The 17,780-nt window shown below is 56.9% G+C and overlaps 1 protein-coding gene across 2 annotated transcripts; it reads right to left on the minus strand.

The window, feature by feature from the left end:
* Positions 1-2,005: 2,005 nt before the first annotated feature.
* LOC127055134 (glutamate dehydrogenase 1, mitochondrial-like) lies at positions 2,006-17,304 on the minus strand. 2 transcript variants are annotated; one of them, XM_050961775.1, is made up of 12 exons: positions 16,782-17,304; positions 15,445-15,525; positions 14,429-14,484; positions 13,822-13,885; positions 13,054-13,148; positions 12,584-12,763; positions 7,289-7,426; positions 6,881-7,018; positions 5,897-5,977; positions 5,287-5,502; positions 4,142-4,204; positions 2,006-3,121 (listed from the first exon to the last, which is right to left on the minus strand). In XM_050961775.1, exons 1-12 carry the CDS (start codon positions 17,302-17,304, stop codon positions 3,005-3,007), a joined length of 1,752 nt encoding a protein of 583 aa, XP_050817732.1. In that variant the 3' UTR covers positions 2,006-3,004. The 2 variants fall into 2 exon arrangements, with proteins under 2 accessions (XP_050817732.1, XP_050817733.1); XM_050961776.1 differs by lacking the exon at positions 16,782-17,304 and adding an exon at positions 16,520-16,550 and having other exon boundaries at positions 2,009-3,121.
* Between the last annotated feature and the right edge of the window lie 476 nt (positions 17,305-17,780).

Below are 17,780 nucleotides of genomic sequence, written 5' to 3' on the forward strand. Positions count from 1 at the left end.
GCAGAGCCACTCTACAGAGTGTAACCCACAGGGCTGGACATGGGGTCACACCCAGGAGGGGGGGCAGCCACTTCCCTCCAGCCAGGGGCATTTGGGCTCAGCCCAGCCCCTAAGGGACATGCCCACCCCAGGCCTTCTCCCTGGAGGGCAGGGGGAAGACTGACTCGGAGACCCCCAGACTCTGGAGCCAGGGATAGCCCCACTGCCCCACAGCTGGAGTGGGCACAGCATTCCCCCTAGGCACCCATCCTCAGCTCAGTGCACACACTCAGCAACCCCCCCCCGCCCCAGGTGGGAGAAAAATCCCAGCAGCTGCAGCTCCCCCCACTCCCCGGCACTGCAGGCCTGGGGATCACCCCCACCTTGTGCTGGCAGCCCCAGGTGCACTGCAGCCTCTGAGCACCCCCTGGTGGCACATGCAGTCTGCACCCTGCAGGGTCCCCTCAGCCCAACCCACGGGGATCCCACTCCTGGGCACTTTGCTCCAGCACTAGCAGAGCCCATGGCTAGTGCGTGGGGACAGGGGCTGGGGCTGGCTCAACGAGGCCCCATGGGCAGCTGCTCTAGGGGGAAGGGCCTGACCAGGTGCACACTGGGGGGCTGGCTCTGGCCCCTGCCCCCCGCCCCATGGGTCCGAGCTCCCACAGGGCAGGGGCCAGGCTCCAAGGGCTGTAAGTGGGGGGAGTGCATGGCCCCTAGGAAGCAGGTGGCCTTACCTGTCTGCGTAAGGGAGGGGGAGCGGCAGGCATGAGGCCATGCAGTGCCATGCTGAGCATGACACAGTGATCCAGGCCCAGAATCCAGGAGTCCTGGAGCACCGAGGCCCTGCCTTTGCCCTGTGGCTGGAGTTACACGCTCCTGTGAAGGGCTCAGGGAGAGAGTCTGGCCAGAGGAATCACCAAAGGCCGTCAGGGGGGTTTCATGGCTGCTGCCAGGCTGCCCAGGAACCCGCCAGCCAGGTTGTGAGGCAGGTGCCGGTGAGGGAGGGGACAGGCCAATGCAGGTCAGTGACTTTACAGAGATCATTCCTGGCTCTACAACTGCTCCCCTCTCCCACGCTGGCTGCAGAGCTCAGCACCCCACTGCCACCGGGGCAGGCTCCCAGACAAGGGGGCCACGTCCTGAGAACCACATGTGAGGGGGGGCCCTTCAGAAAAATCCTCCTTAACCCTTCGCGGTCTGGGCCCCAAGGAACTCTCTGTAACACACCATGCACAAGGAGCAGAGGTGGGTCCCTTCTCTCACGCCTGGTCTGCCTTTAAGGTCCCCCACCTTGGAACAGGACGTTTCTCACACCCCCACGATCTGAGCTGGGCCTTCACAAGAGGTGCCCATGGCCCTCTCCGCTCCGCCCAGCAGCCCCTTGCACAGCTCAGAGCTCCTGCCTCTGCAGGGCCACTGCTCTGGGCCCTCCTCATCCCTGACTCAGCAAACGCCAGCCAGCCCAAGGGCTGGGCCACCCAGAGGGAGGGCTAAGAGGGTCAATTTACCTTTTTCCCACCCAAGGGGCAGCCTGCTCTCAGGTGGCAGGGGGACAGGTCTAGAGAGGGCAGGGTCCAGGGGAAAAGATGGACACGTCCCAGAAAAAAACACGGGGTTTCCATTTCTTCTAAGGTCAAGTATGGAAACACTGGAAACTTGGGGGGAAAGTGAAAAGAAACTTGTTCTCTCCAGAGGAGCCATGAAAGTGGGAGGAAAGATGGCGAAACCTGAGCTACGCCAGCACTGCCAAGAGCACTTTAGTAACTGCAAAGTTATACTGGTCTGTACGGCGGCGAGGTCTGCCTAGAACGACACCCCTCAGGGCACACAGAGTGGACCATGCACTGTTAAAGAGGCTGGTGTGGCGCTATCCTCCAAGTGCCTGCTGCTCCTTCCTCCTGTGCGCTGGTAGCTGGGTTATGGGGATATTCCTTCTCTAGAACCACAACTTTCTTCTGAGGCTGCAGGATAACGGCAGGTTGGGTCTACTTCCCTACCAGTGTTTAGCTCACAGGCTGTAACCTTCCCCATTGCTGACACCAATAGTGAGGTTTTCAGTTTTCAACATCTCCAATTTTTTTCGCATTTGCCATTGGGCAAAAACAAATCCGCTCAAGTGTGCAGCTGCAGTTCCCTCCCGAACACAAGCCGTACGTGACATCATCACTCCATCAAACCCAAAGAATTTATACGTATTTCCTAAATCTACCAAGCAACGCTGTGGGCTACCTCCATTCTACACCACACATTGCTCTTCTTAAAGAGCAAACAAAGTTTAGTTTTGACAAACAAGTAACTACAGCAGATACTTCAATTTTTCCCCAAATTTCCATTCAACCCCCGCCCCCCCAAACCCCTCAACTTGTTTTCTCCATCCCTTCACCGTTCCCGGAGACATCACGTCGCTAGCAGGACACCCGCCAGCGGGGAGATGCCAGAGGCCCAGCTGAAAACACGCTGCTGTCAGTGCCACAGAGCAGCCTCCATCTACCCTTCTGCCATAGAGGCAGAGGCCCGGTCACGCGAGGCTGCACAAGCTGGAGCGTGCTGCCCATGCCCACATCACTCTCCAGCATGCAGGGCAGCGGGGGTGGCTGCAGGAGCAGAGCAGGAGCCGGTGGAGCTCAGAGGCAGGTGGAAATGCCATGAAATCCAACAAACAAGAAGTCAGCAACATGGCCCAGGATGGTCGGGGGAAGGGGCACTCGGAGTTTCACTAGATGCCACAGCACTATGGGCATCACCACGCAGAAAGAGCCTGCGGGGACGGCCTGCCCTGTACCCCTGTAGGAAGCCCAGCAGTTCTGCTGGGGTGACACTCACAGAACTAGGTGACCTCAAGGCAGCCTCGGCAGCAGCACGGGAGGGCGGAGGTTGCAGCCACAGGGACAAACATGCCCTGACCCCCCCCCCCAAGAGCACTTCTTCCCCCTCGGGAGTCTCTTTCCGGGATCGTTTCAGCCAGTGGGCAGGCAGCTGTGCCCTTAGCCCAGGGAGGGCCAAGGCCAGGGGACAGCTCACGTCAGTATGCAAACCCAGCTTCATTGTACACCCTGAACACCTTCTCGATGGCGCACAGGTAGGCAGCGGTTCTCTGGTCCAAGCCCAGGTTGTACCTCGTGGCGATGTTCATGATTTGCTAGGAAACAAACAATGCGCAGAGGCACAAGGGCTGCGCCGGGCACCGGGCGGCAGTGTGAAATCCAGCAGCCGCCAGCAAGCCTGGGCCCATAACCCTCCCTTCTGCAGCTCCAGCAGCAATATGGAGCAGCAGAGCCCTGCTGGGAGGAGGTCTGGAGGGGCAGGTCAGACCCGGGGTTTCAGTGGCAGCGGAGAGGCTGTGCTGGGAAAACGGGGTTGTTCCGGTCAGGCTCAGGGCTGGACTAGCAGGGCTCTTCCAGCCGCAGGAGCAGCCTGCACTCAGCAGTTCTGACGGAACGATCCTAGCACTGCTAACACACCTGGTGACTGGGACCCACAGTCCCCCATGCGGCACTGTGTACGGGCCACCCGAGAGCACGCAGGCCGGCTAAACAAGGCACCCCCCAGCAGCGCATCTCCAGCGGCAACCCCCCCGGCCTTCAGTCTGGGCAGCCCCAAGCTCTACCCACAGATGTTCAGTCGGCTTCCAGCCCTCGACAACAGCAGTGACAGGTGTCAGTCACTTCAGGGCGAGGCTGCAGCCTGCTCAGCCAGCCACTCCCCGGCTAGGCACAGAAGTGAATGGGTGAGGCCTGGGAGGGGCCGGACTCCAGCAGGGCCTCACTCAGCACCCCAGGGGCTCACCAGAACCCCAGGCTGCTCACAGGCCCCAGGGCTGTGGTTCGAGCAGCCCTGAGATCATGACTGGTGAGGGGCACTTGAGCTGCTGGCTGGAGCTCCCAGGCCTCGCCCTGCACGCCGATAACGGCACAGCGGCATAGCCAAGGGGAGTTACACATGGGAAAGCTGCGAACTAGGCTCAAACCCGGGGGACACCCACACCGCAGGAAATGGAATAAACCAGAGCCCTGGGACTGATCCGCAGGGCCCCGGCTCGGAGCAGCTCCCCAGCACGTGTGAATACCCAGACAGGGCGAGGGCTGGGACCCCAGGGCAGTCAGGAAGAGGGACACATTAGCACCAGCTGCAGGGACACCTGAGGCACAGAGGCACATACCTGGGCCGAGCGGTCCATAGTGTACGCCAGCCCCGAGTGCACGATATCCTTCTCTGAGGCCCCCTGCAAGGGGAAACCAAGTGAACCCCTTGCCGGGGACAAGGTGAGCATCTCCCTCCATTTAGCATCCCCCACCTGGCACAACCAGACTGAGCCATCTCAGCGCTCCTCCTCAGGGTGAGGCAGCATGCTCTGCCGAGCGGCTACCAGCAAGCTGGCTGGCCAGGGCTCATCCTGGGGGCTGGGTACTCCTGCTGCTTCTCCAGGGATACTCCCCGGCTGAGTGGGCTGCCCCCGATTTACACCAGTATGAACCTGGTCAGCCCAGGTCTCCAATCACTGTAATGTGTGCTCCGTCCCACGCTTCGCCCAGCCCGATCCTGACGCAAAGCCCTGACGCTGGGAGTTCCGCAGGGCTCTCCTCTAATATCGACTGGTCCCCATCCACTTGAGCAGCTGGCCCTCCTTTCCCAGGGCGGGTCCCTCTGGCCTTAGCTTCTCAGCCCAGCTCCAAGCCCGCACCTACTGGGTTTCCAAGACACTCCTGGCTACAGGAACCTGGATCCCAACCGCTGGCTGAGCTCCAGGTAACCAAAGCGCGGGGTGCCTGCAGCCAAGGGGCCGGCGTGCCATGGAGCTCAGCCTGCGGGGGCCTTGCCTTTACCCCTCACCCTTCCGTCCATTTGTCCTCAGTGAGTCTGGACAGGCTAGTCCCAGGGCCCTTCCACAGCTGTGACCCTGGGGCAAAGGGGCTGCAGCACTGGTGTAAGGTCCTCCCAGGAACCCCAAGCATGTGGGGGGCCTACGCCAGCTCTGTGCATCCCACACAGCAGCCCCGGGCACAGCAGTGTTCTCTGAGGAGTTGGGGCTCTGGGCTGCAGCCAGGTAATTCTGCACCCTGGCAAAGACCCCTGGATCCCTTGCAGCAGGGGCACAGCTTGGGCAGCCCTCAGAGCTGTCCTGACCTTTACCAAGTCAGCGCCCACTGCACTCAAATAAGGGAGGTCTCTGTCCCTGCACCATCACTGGCCTGGATCTGGCCCACAGCTCCAGAGGGAGGCTGCCCTTTCCCCAGCGCCCCCGCCCCCCAGGGGAAAGGAAGCCGAGCAGGCAGTCCCCGCAACCCAGGACAAGCCTGGACTTACTGCCACCCTGGCCTGGAACTCCGGGGAGGGGACGATGGGGATCTCCCCGCTGCCCTTCCCAAGGGTCCGCTCCAGGCTCTGCTGGACAGACATCAGCAGGTGGTAGTTGGAGTCACGCTCGTACTTGAAGGTCAGGCGGCCGTAGCTCACGTGGTTCAGGTTCTTCAGCCACTCGAAGAAGGAAACCGTCACGCCACCCGCGTTCACATACAGGTCCTGCGAGGGGAGAGGCCGCAGTGGTACCGACCCGCCAGAGCAAGCCCCGCCAGAATCCAAACAGTGTCACAGCGCAGGCCGCTCTTCTGCATGCGCAGCAGCCGCCAAATCAGCACACGCTGCCCACCCTCCCACTGAGCCCTGCTTGTGCGCCACGGCTGGATTTGGCCCAACAGCATCCTGTCCGTCTGACAGCTCTCAGCCGCTGCCCCGGCTCTGGCAAAGGGAGGGGAAGGCTGCTCAACCCTGCCTTGCTAGAGCATCAGGGCTGAGCAGGAACCACCGTGGGCCCAGGGAGAGCAGGGGAAAGCTTTCCTGCCTGTCTACACCGCACCCTGGGCCGACTCGCAGGACCACAGTTCCCGGGGGTGGGGTGAAGAGGTGTCAGCCGTACCGGGATGACGAGGATATTTCTCTGCAGGAAGATCTCATGGGCTGCTGGTGTTGTGGGGCCGTTGGCAGCTTCAGCAATAATCTGTGAAGCAGAAATGGAGGCACAGGGCAGCCAAAGCCCAGAGGAGTCGCGATGGGAGACTTGCTGTGGCCTTGTCTCCACCTTCAACAAATGTTATTTCTAGCAGCCCTTCCCAAGGGCGCTGAGCACCAGCAGGCAGCTACTGTGGGGGCTGCTCAGGCTGCGCCACCTGAAGACCAGCAGCTGAGGGCTGGCCAGAGTTTGTGTAAAGAAGACTGCAAACCCAGGGCTTAGAGCGACCTGCTCCACCGTGAGGCACATGGAGATCATGCCTGCTGGGTCCTGTCATCTCCATGGGCTGCACCTGCCCGGCAGGCCCCCCCTTTGGCTACCCCAATGTACTGCATTTGTTTTGTTGCCTAGTGGAGAGTGACAAACCTCCATGTGCAGGGGATACGGATCTTCTCCCCCCTGACATTTCTCTCCCCACCTGTGGTTTCCTGACCCCTTTCTCGCCCTCTGGCAGGGCCCTAATGTCTGAACTGGGGCTGAGGGTTAGTTTGCGGAGAGGCGCACAAGAGGCTGCTCTAGCAATTCCCTGCTCACTCCCAGACTCAGTGACTCACTGCACATGCTTGATTCCACTCAGGTTTCCATAAGGAACTTTGACCGTGGCAACCGTGCCTGGATGCCATAACAGCGACTCATCAGCCTCATGCTCCAGCACCATGGGAATGCTTATCTGTATTCAGACGAACCCATCTGCCCGTATTCCCTCTGCACAACTGCAGTGAGGAAGGGCTGGCTCAGAGTGCAAGGTGCTGCACGCTGCATGTTGACAGTGAGTCTAAGGTGGGTCATTTATATACGGAGGGCCAAATTCTGCTCCCCGGTACCTGGGGCAGCTCCCATTGCTTCGGGCTCTCTTGCATGGGAAAGGGGAGCATTCTTTGCACTGCATACCTTGGCTTGGACCCGATGCGCGTTCTCCTTAGTGAGCTGCTTCTCGACAGCGGCTGGGATGAGGATGTCACAAGGTACTTCAAGGACGCTGCCTTCATAAGGCTCTGCTTTTGGAAAACCAACAATGGTGCCGTGTTCCTGGAACAACTGGGACAATTCAGCAGTGCCCAGCCAGGCCTGCAAAGCCAACTGCTTTGCACACCTCTTCTACAAGTGGCGCACAGCGGCACCACAACACCCTGCCATGGCTGGCTTGCACCGGCCCTTGTAGATGCCTGAGCCATAATCTAGAGGAGAAGAGAGGAGAGGAGCAGCCCAATCCCCACATTTCTTCTGCATCTCGAACTGGGCTGGACACACACACACTCCCATTAAGACCACATTTTTGTGGGTCTGGATTGAACCTACTGTCTTATAATCTTGTAGTTCCTTGGGATGGATCCCACTGGAATTGTAAATAGCACCATCCACCTCCCCAACACACACACAGCATGCTCCACAGCGGTGCAGGTACCTCATGGTGTGCAAGCCCGTGTTGCCAAAGCCCTACAAGAAAAGAGAGAGATCAGAGAGCCGCTAAGTGGGGGAGTCCAACCACACAGGCAAAAACAAACCAGGATTTCCACACTGGGGCCCTTTATGGTGCTTGGAGCTGGGCACTACTCACTTTGGAAATGCCTAGCAGCCATCTCCTGGCAGCCAGTGGCAAGGGCACTCCAGGACATGTGGACTAATGGCCATTAACAAGATTCAGTCTCTGGAGGGCTGATGGCTACTCAGCAAGTTCTGCACTGTAAGTGGCCCATTAGGGGTGACAGGGACCAGTCACGCAGCAGCCTAGGTGTTTACAATCACTTCCACGATCTGCAGCCATCACAGGTTAAGGGCTCCTGAGCAGGAAGCTATAGTGCTCTATTTTATGAGAAAATGGACCCAAGAGCAGCTCCTGCAATGGGCTGTGCCCCTGGATGGGCAAGGCAGGCTAGACATTAGCTGAATGTTAGGCAAACCTTTTCTCCTCCTATGCTGGTTCAATGAACTTCCAAGAAACCAGAGGGAGGAAGAATTATTGCAGGTAAGGGGGACCTTGTAATGGTGAGGTTCTTGGCTATTAGCAAGGATGCACTGGGATGCTGTCTCCAGCCCCTGTTTGCCAGGAGCTGGGAATGGGCGGCAGGGGATGGATCACTCAGTGATTCCCTGTTCTGTTCATTCCCTCTGGGGCACTTGGCATTGGCCACTGCCGGCAGACAGGATACTGGGCTGGATGGACCTTTGGTCTGACCCAGTATGGCCACTCTTATGTTCTTCCCCTTCAGGCAGGTGTCTTTCCCCCCTGGAACCTAGCTCAGCTGCTGGCCAGGATCAGGTTCTTAAAGCAAAACTGAAAACCAATTTCTTATTTAGCAAAAACAACTTCCACAGAAAAACTATAAAGATGAAGCAGCCAAGGGCCTCTCCTCTCCTCTGCTTCATTAGCCCAGTAAGTTAATTAGGAAGTGTTCACAATCCCTCTGGAGATTGCTCAGAATAGCTAATTCAATAGAGGTGACTCCTGGCGCTATCACTTCCTTGTACAATCTCAGCTCGGCAGGTGGCAGTCCTGTGGCCTAAGGCACAGATCTCATAGGTCACGGCATATTTCTCTTGGACTGAAGCAGCAGCTGGGAGGCAGTCAGCTTCAAGTCCCACAGAACGGGAGCTCCATTAGTAAGCGGTAATTAGGGAAGGAAAACCAATGCCCAGCAGCACTCCCATACAGGCAGTCACCCTGCACAAAGCCCTTAATTTCAGATGCTGAAGAAACGAAACGGGTGTGTGCTTGCCACACAGCTAGGCACACCCATGTCCTGAATGCAAATGGACACAGTGCAGCAGTCGCAACTGTCAGCTGAACGTGAAAGAGACCAGGCTTAGAAGGCCTGAGGAACAACAGGCCAACCAGCCTAATGACCAACTCTGTCTTTTCAGAGTCATCACCCACCAGATTCCAGCCCAGAAATGGTAGGGTGCTAAATGCAACAGAGGTGAGCCACACTTCCTCAACTGCTGATTAAAACATGACAAATGTATTCCAGCCAGAGTCCAGCAGCTCCTCCGGAACAGCCCCATCCCTGCTCGGCAGTACAGATGCTAGATCTGACAGGAGAGACCACGCCAGTTTCACTCCTGCACATAGGCTGCAGTGCGTCTGCATTTGTGGTATTAGTAGAATACCATAGTACCTTGCCTACAATGGACCATGTAAAGCAAGAGGAGCGCTGCTAAGTGAAGGGACCTCTCCCATTCAACACTGAGTATGGGAAGATGAGTTTTAGCATGTTTTGTTTTCAGGACCCCAGTCTTCCTGCAATCTGAGAGCGATGGGCATCACTGACTGGAGGGTCAATCCTCAGAGTCGCTACGCAGCTACTGTGTGATCGTGCTGACAGGCTCTCCTAGGTACCACAACGTGGTCTGATAACAGTGTCCATACATTTGGGTGTACAGGGCTGTCACGGAGTGTGGGGGAGACCAGACCCTGCACCCCTGGCTTCCTGCGATCCACCAGGGCTCCCAGCCAGCCAGTAACATAGGTGGTTTATTTGGACGACAGGAACACAGTCCAAGACAGGTCTTGCCAGTACAGACAACAGGACCCCCTTTAGTTAGGCCCATCTGGGGGCCCCAGGGAGGCCACAGCCCCGTTGGGAAGGCCAAGCCCCGTCAGGGCACTCCTCTCCATTTCCCAGCCAGCTTCAAACTGAAACTCCCTTCAGCCGTCTCCTTTCTGGCCTTCCCCCAGCCTGTGTGTCCTCTGTCCAGTTTCCCGGGCAGAGGTGTCACCTGGCCTCTCATGTTACATGCTCAGGGATGCTCCCTTTCCCAAGGCAGACAGTCCCAGCCAAACTCCCCTGCAACCTTCCCAGGTCAATACTCCCCACTCAGCATTCACATAACACATCAAGAACATTCCCACTTCGTCAGAAGGGCACAGCAGGCTCCGAAAGACATGCAGACTATGTTCACACTGGAAACATACAGTGGCACAGCTGCACTCTCATCCTCAAAAGGAAACCTGGACAACACTTTCAAAAGACAAGCCTGGGAACTTCAATTCATAACTCTGCTAGACACAAACTCATGGACTGAATAGACACTGGATTTATGGCTTATTACAACAACCTGTGACCCACTCAACCCTGCCACCCCTCCTTTCTCCCCTATGACCGGAGAGACGTTAACCTTAAATGATCCCTTGAAATGTGTGTTAGCTACTTATGCAAAGCAAATTTGTTCCACCTAGCCTTTAGCTGTGACGCGCGGAGCACCTTTCCCAGGCTCTGTGGAGCTCAAAAGCTTGTCTTTTTCCCCAGCAGAACTTGGTCCAATAAAAGACATCACCTTCCCCACCTTGTCTCTTATACCTGCATGTGGTCAGGCACAAGGAGAGCCTTTACCAACCTGATGCCTCTGTAAATAGGTTCAGAAGGAACTAGGGTGACCAGATGTCCCGATTTTATAGGGACAGTCCTGATATTTAGGGCTTTTTCTTATATAGGTGCCTATTACCCCCCCACCCCCGTCCCCATTTTTCACCCTTGCTGTCTGGTCACCCTAGAAGGAACACACCACCATGGGACACAGAAATCACAGGACCAGAGTGAACTTCCTACGACAGAGTCCAGAGATGCTATTTTCCTGAGCTTTGACTAGGGAGACTCAGCTCCCAGGCCATAGGCTTCTTCATCATCCTGGAAAGCGTTTTGTCAGAGGACTGGGTGAGGAGGGGCTGGGAGCGTGAGTAATGCTGCCAGAGGCAGTCGGCACATTAGCACCAGACTCCCCAGGCCACTGTGATGAACCCAGAGCTCAGGAGCTGTAAGTGCCATTTGGCAGGATAAATGCTTTGACATCCAGCAGGGCAGAAAGCCGGGCTGACGCAGGCAATGCTTGGAAAAAACCAACAACGAGCTGGATCAGCAGAGTCGGAGCACAACGGCATTTGGCAAACAGTGAGAAGAGAGCAGAGCTATCGGAGACACACAAGAGGGAAGCATTTCACCATGGTTACAAGGCAGGCCCTGAACTGGGATCTGAGGGGCAGAGACAGGAGGGAAGGTGGAGAGAGATGCAGAGCAGCCAGAGAAGACGAGCTTCCAGGTTGACTGCACACAGACACATCTGGCTAAATCAGGCTTCCCTCACCTCTCACCCAGCACAAAGAGACGCATGGACACCAGTCCTCCAGCGGCCCACGTTAGACAGTGGGGATTTGGAGACAGACCCACCAGGGTGGAGGCACAGAGTTACATAACATGTTTGTGCATAACACCTTCGATTTTCCAAGGTGCTTAGCACCCAAAGCTCCCACTGACTTCATCTTCACCTGCGGGTACTTTTCTCCTCTGAGAATCGGACCCTGGCTTACACACAAAGCCCTGTGAACTCCTGCATCCCATGGAATTCTCCCCGTGCCACAGAATCATGCTCCAGAATCTCAGCTGTTTGTTTGTTTGTTTGTTTGTTTAAAAGATGTTTCCAGCCCTTATGGTTGCAGACATATCCTTGAAAACATGAGCCGAGTGTAACCGGTGCAGTCCGAGTACCTACAGATTGCAACCGCTGCCTGCCTGAGTCTGCAGAGAACCTGAAACAACAGCTCTAAGACGTGCTAACCACCCCACTCAATTGAAACTGGGACCTGTGGACTCCATAGTTCCATAAAATGACAGATTTCCAAGAAGCAAAATTCACCATTTTTGCTCTGGCATTCACCATTTTGCTGTGGCTGGGCACCTGGTATTTTGGTCACCATCTCCCTGCCCTGCTGGGACCTGCTGTAGCTGTATCGTTCACTACAGATTTCCTCAAAAGGGGAAGCAGGATTACAGCACGTGCTCTCTGCACTATTCCACAGATGCAAGCGCAAGGGTCATGAGGCTAGAGCTGCCAGGGAGCTGACCTGTTAAAGCTAGCTACAAGCCCCACTGCTTCCCTGGTTCATATGGAGAGAAGGAGATTGTCTGCTGAATTTTACATCCACGAGCCATCGCTGCATGTCTGAGAGGGCTGGGGAGCATGGGAACGAAAGGTGCCTAGCAGAACATATGAAAATAAAACAGAAAGCCCTGAGATTTACTGAGGAGCGTTACATAAAAGCTAGGGACTAGTTATTACTATTAACTTAACACTGGTGTATTGGTTATCACAAAACGTAGGGGTTCCTGCAGCAGACTCTGGTCCTGCACACGGGGTCTTGCTTATTTCTGCAGGTACCCGACATGTGAACCTGGACGGGGCATAGCTGCAGGCACCCAACTCTGAACATCTGGCCTTAGCGTGTAACCAACATGCAACCAGCTACCATGACATATTTTGTTCCCAAGGTATTAAATGCATAGCAAGCTGCACTGGGATGTTCCACGGCTAACACAGGACGCTGCACCAACCCACGGCACAATCCACAGAGCCGCAGGGTGTCAGCTGTTGAGGCCAACTGTCTTCCCATCTGGAAACAGGCTGTGTTCTCAGTGGCGGACGGGAGGTTGGGAGATAAACTTCAGGCAGCATTGGTGCAGCTGAGCCTGAAAGACAAAGGCTCATGTGTCGACATGGAAGGAGGATGCGAAGCCGCTGAATTCTGCTGGGAACGGAGAGATGGTGACAGTGAAGACCACAAGAAAACAAGCCTAGTTTACAATGTTATGGCCCAGTGCTTACCTGCAACACAAAGGTCTTGCCAGGGAAACCAGGGCTCAGGCCAATAAGGTTCATATAGAGGGTGTTATTGATGTAGTTCTCAATCCCATGCAACAGACCACGGCCTGTGGCAGGGACTCGCCCATGGATTCCTCCCTGACTAATCGGCTTCCCTGTCACACAGGCATGGGCATTGATATCCTACAATTCCAAACAGAAGAGCAAAGGTCAAGCCCGCATCTCGCTCAACTGGGCCTTGTTTTCTCTGGACCATTAGAGTTCAGACTTTCCTTGACTCAAATGCGCCCAGCCCAAAGATAAAGCAACTTTACTGTCAACTCCATTTTAGCACTAGACCCAGCTAGTCTGCCTCATCCCAACACACTGAGCCCAACCTCAGTGGGGGGGCCACCCGACAAGCCACGGAAAGGTACCACCTCCCTAAAGGAAGCAGCAGCAGCTCAGCGTGCTGTAGAACAAGCCAACGTTACCTTGTAGCCGAGAGTGCGGGAGTAGGTGTCAGCAATCCAGGACATCTCCCTTTCCCCTGTGTTTATGTCAGGAGCAGCAACATCAGTTCCAGGCCCTGCCAGGGAGAACAGATCTGTCAATTCTGGTTCCTTCTCAGTTCGGTCCCTTTTTTCACTTCGGAAGAGCCCGGGGGTTACAAGGCCAGCTGAACCCAACCCACTGTTGCCTTTAGATGCAGCTAATGATCTTCCATCTGCAACATGGCATTTCCGATCCACCCCGGTCACAGCCTCACACAGCTTCACTGCCCCGGGCTTTGCCATGACTCTTCCCAATCTTCACACACCCATGGTGACTCAGAGTCTCTGCTGGGTGACGACTCTCCCTTGGTCCGTGTCACACGCTGAGGGAGAAGGAACTACGAAGCTTCAGATCCCACACACACACCCCTGGCTGTCCAGGCCGGGGGAATCTTGATGGAATGCAAAGGTCACAAATCAGTGGTCAGGTATTGTATGACAAGAGCGCCCAGGAGCCCAACGAGGGACCAGGACCCCCTGTGCTAGGTGCTGTACGAACACAGAACAAAAAGACGGGGCTTATCCCGGACGCTTTGCAGTCTAAGTGTATGCCAGGTGAAAACAAGACAATATCTCAATGTGACAAGCAGTGGCCTCAGCACACTTGCTGGCTAGCCACTTGGTTCTCTGCTGGCTCCTTTGCCTACCTGCAAAGCAGTCATTTTTCAGACAGCTCTGGAGGAAAATGTGGGAAAGAGCCAGTCTCACCTATAAATCCCTTCTTGGCCATTTCAACCGTAAACTGCCGTGTTATTTTCTCCAGCTCAACTTCCTGTGCAAGAACATCAAAATTCAGCCATTACTGGGAGCCCCGAAAGAAAAGCAAACACCTGAGGTGTGGCAGCCAGCAGGGGCCATATGCCTTTACAGGGGCAGCGTGTTCTGATGTCCACAAAGCTTCAAACGTGGCTGAGGCACTGCCAGAGTTAATGCAACTGATGCTGTACAGAACCGGGGCGCTCTGTTAGACTGAAGTGGGCAACGAATTCTTGCTAGTCCCCTCTGCTCACAGCTCAAGGAATGCCCAGCCCTCCAGCCCAACTCTAACTCACAACTTGCCTGACACACCTGCTGGTATAGCTCCAGCCCCAGCCCCGCAAGCGTCTCTTTTGTCACCCGCCTGGCTGAATATACTGAATCATAAATCCAAGCTCACCAGCCCTTTCTCCCCCCGAGCTGCTTTTCACAGCCACTGGAGAGAGCTGCTCACCACCAATGCCTCTTCCTTGCTTGTCAGAGTGCATCACTAGGAACGGCTCCAGGAAACCTGTGCAAATGGAGCATGAACAATAAAGAAGAAACAATGCCAACTTACTGAATACTTCTTTGGATCAATCTTCACACCAGCCATGGCACCACCAAAGGGAACATCTGAAATTCATCAGGCAGCCAGATCAGTGACAGGCACCCAGACGTCCTGCCCTAACTCACCCTTCTGTTATGAAGAGGGGTTGTGTGAGTGACTGCACCAATTCTTATAGTCTGCTGGGGCATCGATCCAGAAGGGTAGCTAACACAACACAGAGGAAGTACGGTTGGTAACTAAAATACAGGGCCAGACCCCCAGGTTACACTAACCTTTAACTACCTCCATAAGGCCCAGGTCCTAAACAAGGACTGAATCCGTGACAAGCAGGAGACACAAGATGTATTTCATGAGTGAAACCCCTGTGACAGGACCTCCTGGGTACAACCTGGAACTGTGGGACTGCTATGCCCCCTTAACTCTCCAGCCTGGGCTGTCTCACACAACGCTATGCCAGTGGCAAGCAGCCAACCCCTCCAGGCACTGGTATCACTCAGCCCATCAGCATGTGGAGCCCCACATCCTGGTAAATTGCATGAAGGCTCTTTTAAGCCCCTCATGAATTATACAGAGAGAAGCATCAGCAAATCACCCCGACCCCCAGCCTTGCACCCTAGAAATATACCATCTCACGCTGCTCAAGACTCCCTTGGATAGTGCAAGCTCGTTAATTAGTTTGCCACTCCAACCAAGGGTAGTGGACGTGCATCAGCTCTTGTTAACCTACGGAGCATCACAGCCCTGCTCCAGCACTCATGCTTTTTCAGTTTTTCAGGATAGAACAGAACTCCTTGATCCCACCACTCAAGAGGATTGGGGACATCTCAAAGTCAGAGCCCCCATCATCACACACTTTACGTAGCACAACACACACCATTCATGGCTACACGCGGCACTTTGAGAGCAGGGCTGATTATCAAAGCACAGCATGAGCTCTCCTAGGTGACTGAAGTGGGGCATTCCACGAGCACTACCACCCCACTGACAGAGCCCACCGGGCACCTTCCCAACTCTCACTGACTTACCCACCACCGCACATTTGTATGTCATTAGGGCTGCCAGGGCTTTTACGTCATCAATGCCAATTGACTCACAAAACCGAACCCCTGGGGAAAAGCAGAGAGACAACAAATGAAGGAGACCTGCATATCCAGCAAGACAGTGGCACAGAGGAGAGTCAAAAAGGGCCCAATGCTGTGGCTGGCCTCTCTGCAATGGCACCTAGTCACAAGCTCCGATCAGCCATCACTCAGCTCCACTTGTTCCTCTCAGGGGCTCTGAGAAAGGGAGGTTATTTCACCGGCACCAGACACCATCCAGATAGAGCTGCTCGGGTTTCATTTAGCAACCTGGAGGTGGCGGAGCATTTCCCCGCCAATACTCGTCTCATCTGAATGGCTCATGGAGACGTCAGGTGGGTAACCGGCACCCTGCCCTGGCAGTGTTAACGATCAGGGACACTGCAGCACCTTTAGCATCAACCCAGCGGGACTGTTAATGGAGGGAGAGGCTGGGCAGGGGAAGAGGTACTGGCTGTGCTGGGTTCTGTCCTGCCTCCTTACCCCCTTTGCAGGGAAGGACTCAGGAGGTGCTGGCTGTGCTGGGTTCTGTCCTGTCCATTTACCCCCTTTACAGGGCAGGAGGTGCTGGGTTCTGTCATGCCCATTTACCCCCTTTGCAGGGCAGGAGGTGCTGGCTGTACCAGGCTCTGTCCTGCCCCCCCTTACCCCCTTTGCAGGGCAGGACTCAGGAGGTGCTGGCTGTGCTGGGCTCTGTCCTGCCCCCCTTACCCCATTTGCAGGGCAGGAGGTGCTGGGCTCAGGCCTGCCCCCCTTACCCCATTTGCAGGGCAGGACTCAGGAGGTGCTGGCTGTGCTGGGCTCTGTCCTCCCCCCATACCCCATTTGCAGGACAGGAGATGCTGGCTGTGCTGGGCTCTGTCCTGCCCCATTAGCCCCTTTGCAGGGCAGGACACAGGAGGTGCTGGGCTCTGTCCTGCCCTCTTTACCCCCTTTGCAGGGCAGGAGGTGCTGGGTTCTCTCCTGCCCATTTACCCACTTTGCAGGGCAGGAGGTGCTGGGTTCTGTCCTGCCCATTTACCCCCTTTGCAGGGCAGGAGGTGCTGGCTGTGCTGGGCTCTGTCCTGCCCTCCCCCTTTGCAGGGCAGGACTCAGGAGGTGCTGGGCTCTGTCCTGCCCCCCCTTAGCCCTTTGCAGGGCAGGACACAGGAGGTGCTGGGCTCTGTCCTGCCCCCCCACTTAGCAGGGCAGGACTCAGGAGGTGCTGGGCTCTGTCCTGCCCCCCTTGCAGGGCAGCACTCAGGAGGTGCTGGCTGCGCTGGGCTCTGTCCTGCCCCCCTTACCCCCTTTGCAGGGCAGGAGGTGCTGGCTGTGCTGGGCCCGCCAGCCCTCGATCACCTCCCAGTGGCCGCTGTCCCGCTTTACGGGGATGGACACCTCCAGGACGTGGCTGCAGCGCTGGATGGTTTCCAGGATGCCGTGCACCCACTGCCGCTTCTCCTTCGTGGGCTGCACGCTGCGGAGCTGCTGCACCAGGTCAGCCTCGGCCACGCGCATTGCCCGCGCGCAGAATGTCTCCACCATGGGCAGGAGGCCGGGCGCGTCGAGTCCGGCCTGGGTAGCGGCCGCCACGTGCTTCCCCCTGCGCCAGCTGAGAGCGCAGCCGCATTTCCCGCCACTTCCGCCTTCCGGCGCGTCACTTCCGGTTGGCGGAGCCCCGCCACCGCTCACTGGCTGCCATAGTAACGCGGCCTTACGCCGGCCCGCCTCCGCTAGGAGCCTGAGCCTGAGCCCAGCCTGCCCGCTCCGCCGAGCCGCAGCCACCGCCTCCCAGCGCCGCAGCCCGGCCCCCAGCACCCTCTGCATGGCCGCCGCTCGGGCTGGCCGGGGAGCCGGCTCCGGACACGGACACCCTGATTGGCTTAGGAGCCTGGGGGCTGGACGTAAGAAGATGGACGCTCCTGAATGGCTGAGAAGGGAGTGGGCGGGGTGTCATCCCACTCTTCTGACTGGTTAAGAGTCCGGCCAATGGGTGACAAGGCGGGAAGTGCAGCTGTGACCCCAGCACGTTGCGCCCGTGGGCCAGAGGGGCGGGGCCAGGCCTGGGGGCGGGGCCATGGGGCAGTGGGCTGGTGCTCCCAGCAGGGAAGGGCAGTGGGCGCGTGCCCAAGGCCCAGCCGGGCTGTGCCAGCAGGGTGGGCTCCCGCGGGGCTCTGCACGGGGCCCCGGGGCCCGGCCAGGCGCATGGTTTCTGCCCACTGGGGCAGTTCCTAGGACGAGCTCCAGTGCGGCCCCGCAGTTTGCTGCGTGGGATGTACCATCGGCATCTCTCCCGCCCAGTC

The sequence above is a fragment of the Gopherus flavomarginatus genome, chromosome 7 (assembly GCF_025201925.1).
Source record: "Gopherus flavomarginatus isolate rGopFla2 chromosome 7, rGopFla2.mat.asm, whole genome shotgun sequence".
In the NCBI taxonomy this organism is placed as follows: Eukaryota; Metazoa; Chordata; order Testudines; family Testudinidae; genus Gopherus; species Gopherus flavomarginatus.

What these genes read in the sequence shown, in the direction of transcription:
- LOC127055134 (XM_050961775.1), bottom strand. Translation starts at nt 17,304, where the DNA reads ATGCAGAGGGTGCTGGGGGCCGGGCTGCGGCGCTGGGAGGCGGTGGCT. An exon ending in AACTACAAGATTATAAGACA is followed by an intron (nt 7,019 to 7,288) that starts GTAGGTTCAATC and finishes CAGTTGTTCCAG; the next exon opens with GAACACGGCACCATTGTTGG. An exon ending in CTATGGACCGCTCGGCCCAG is followed by an intron (nt 3,122 to 4,141) that starts GTATGTGCCTCT and finishes TTTGTTTCCTAG; the next exon opens with CAAATCATGAACATCGCCAC.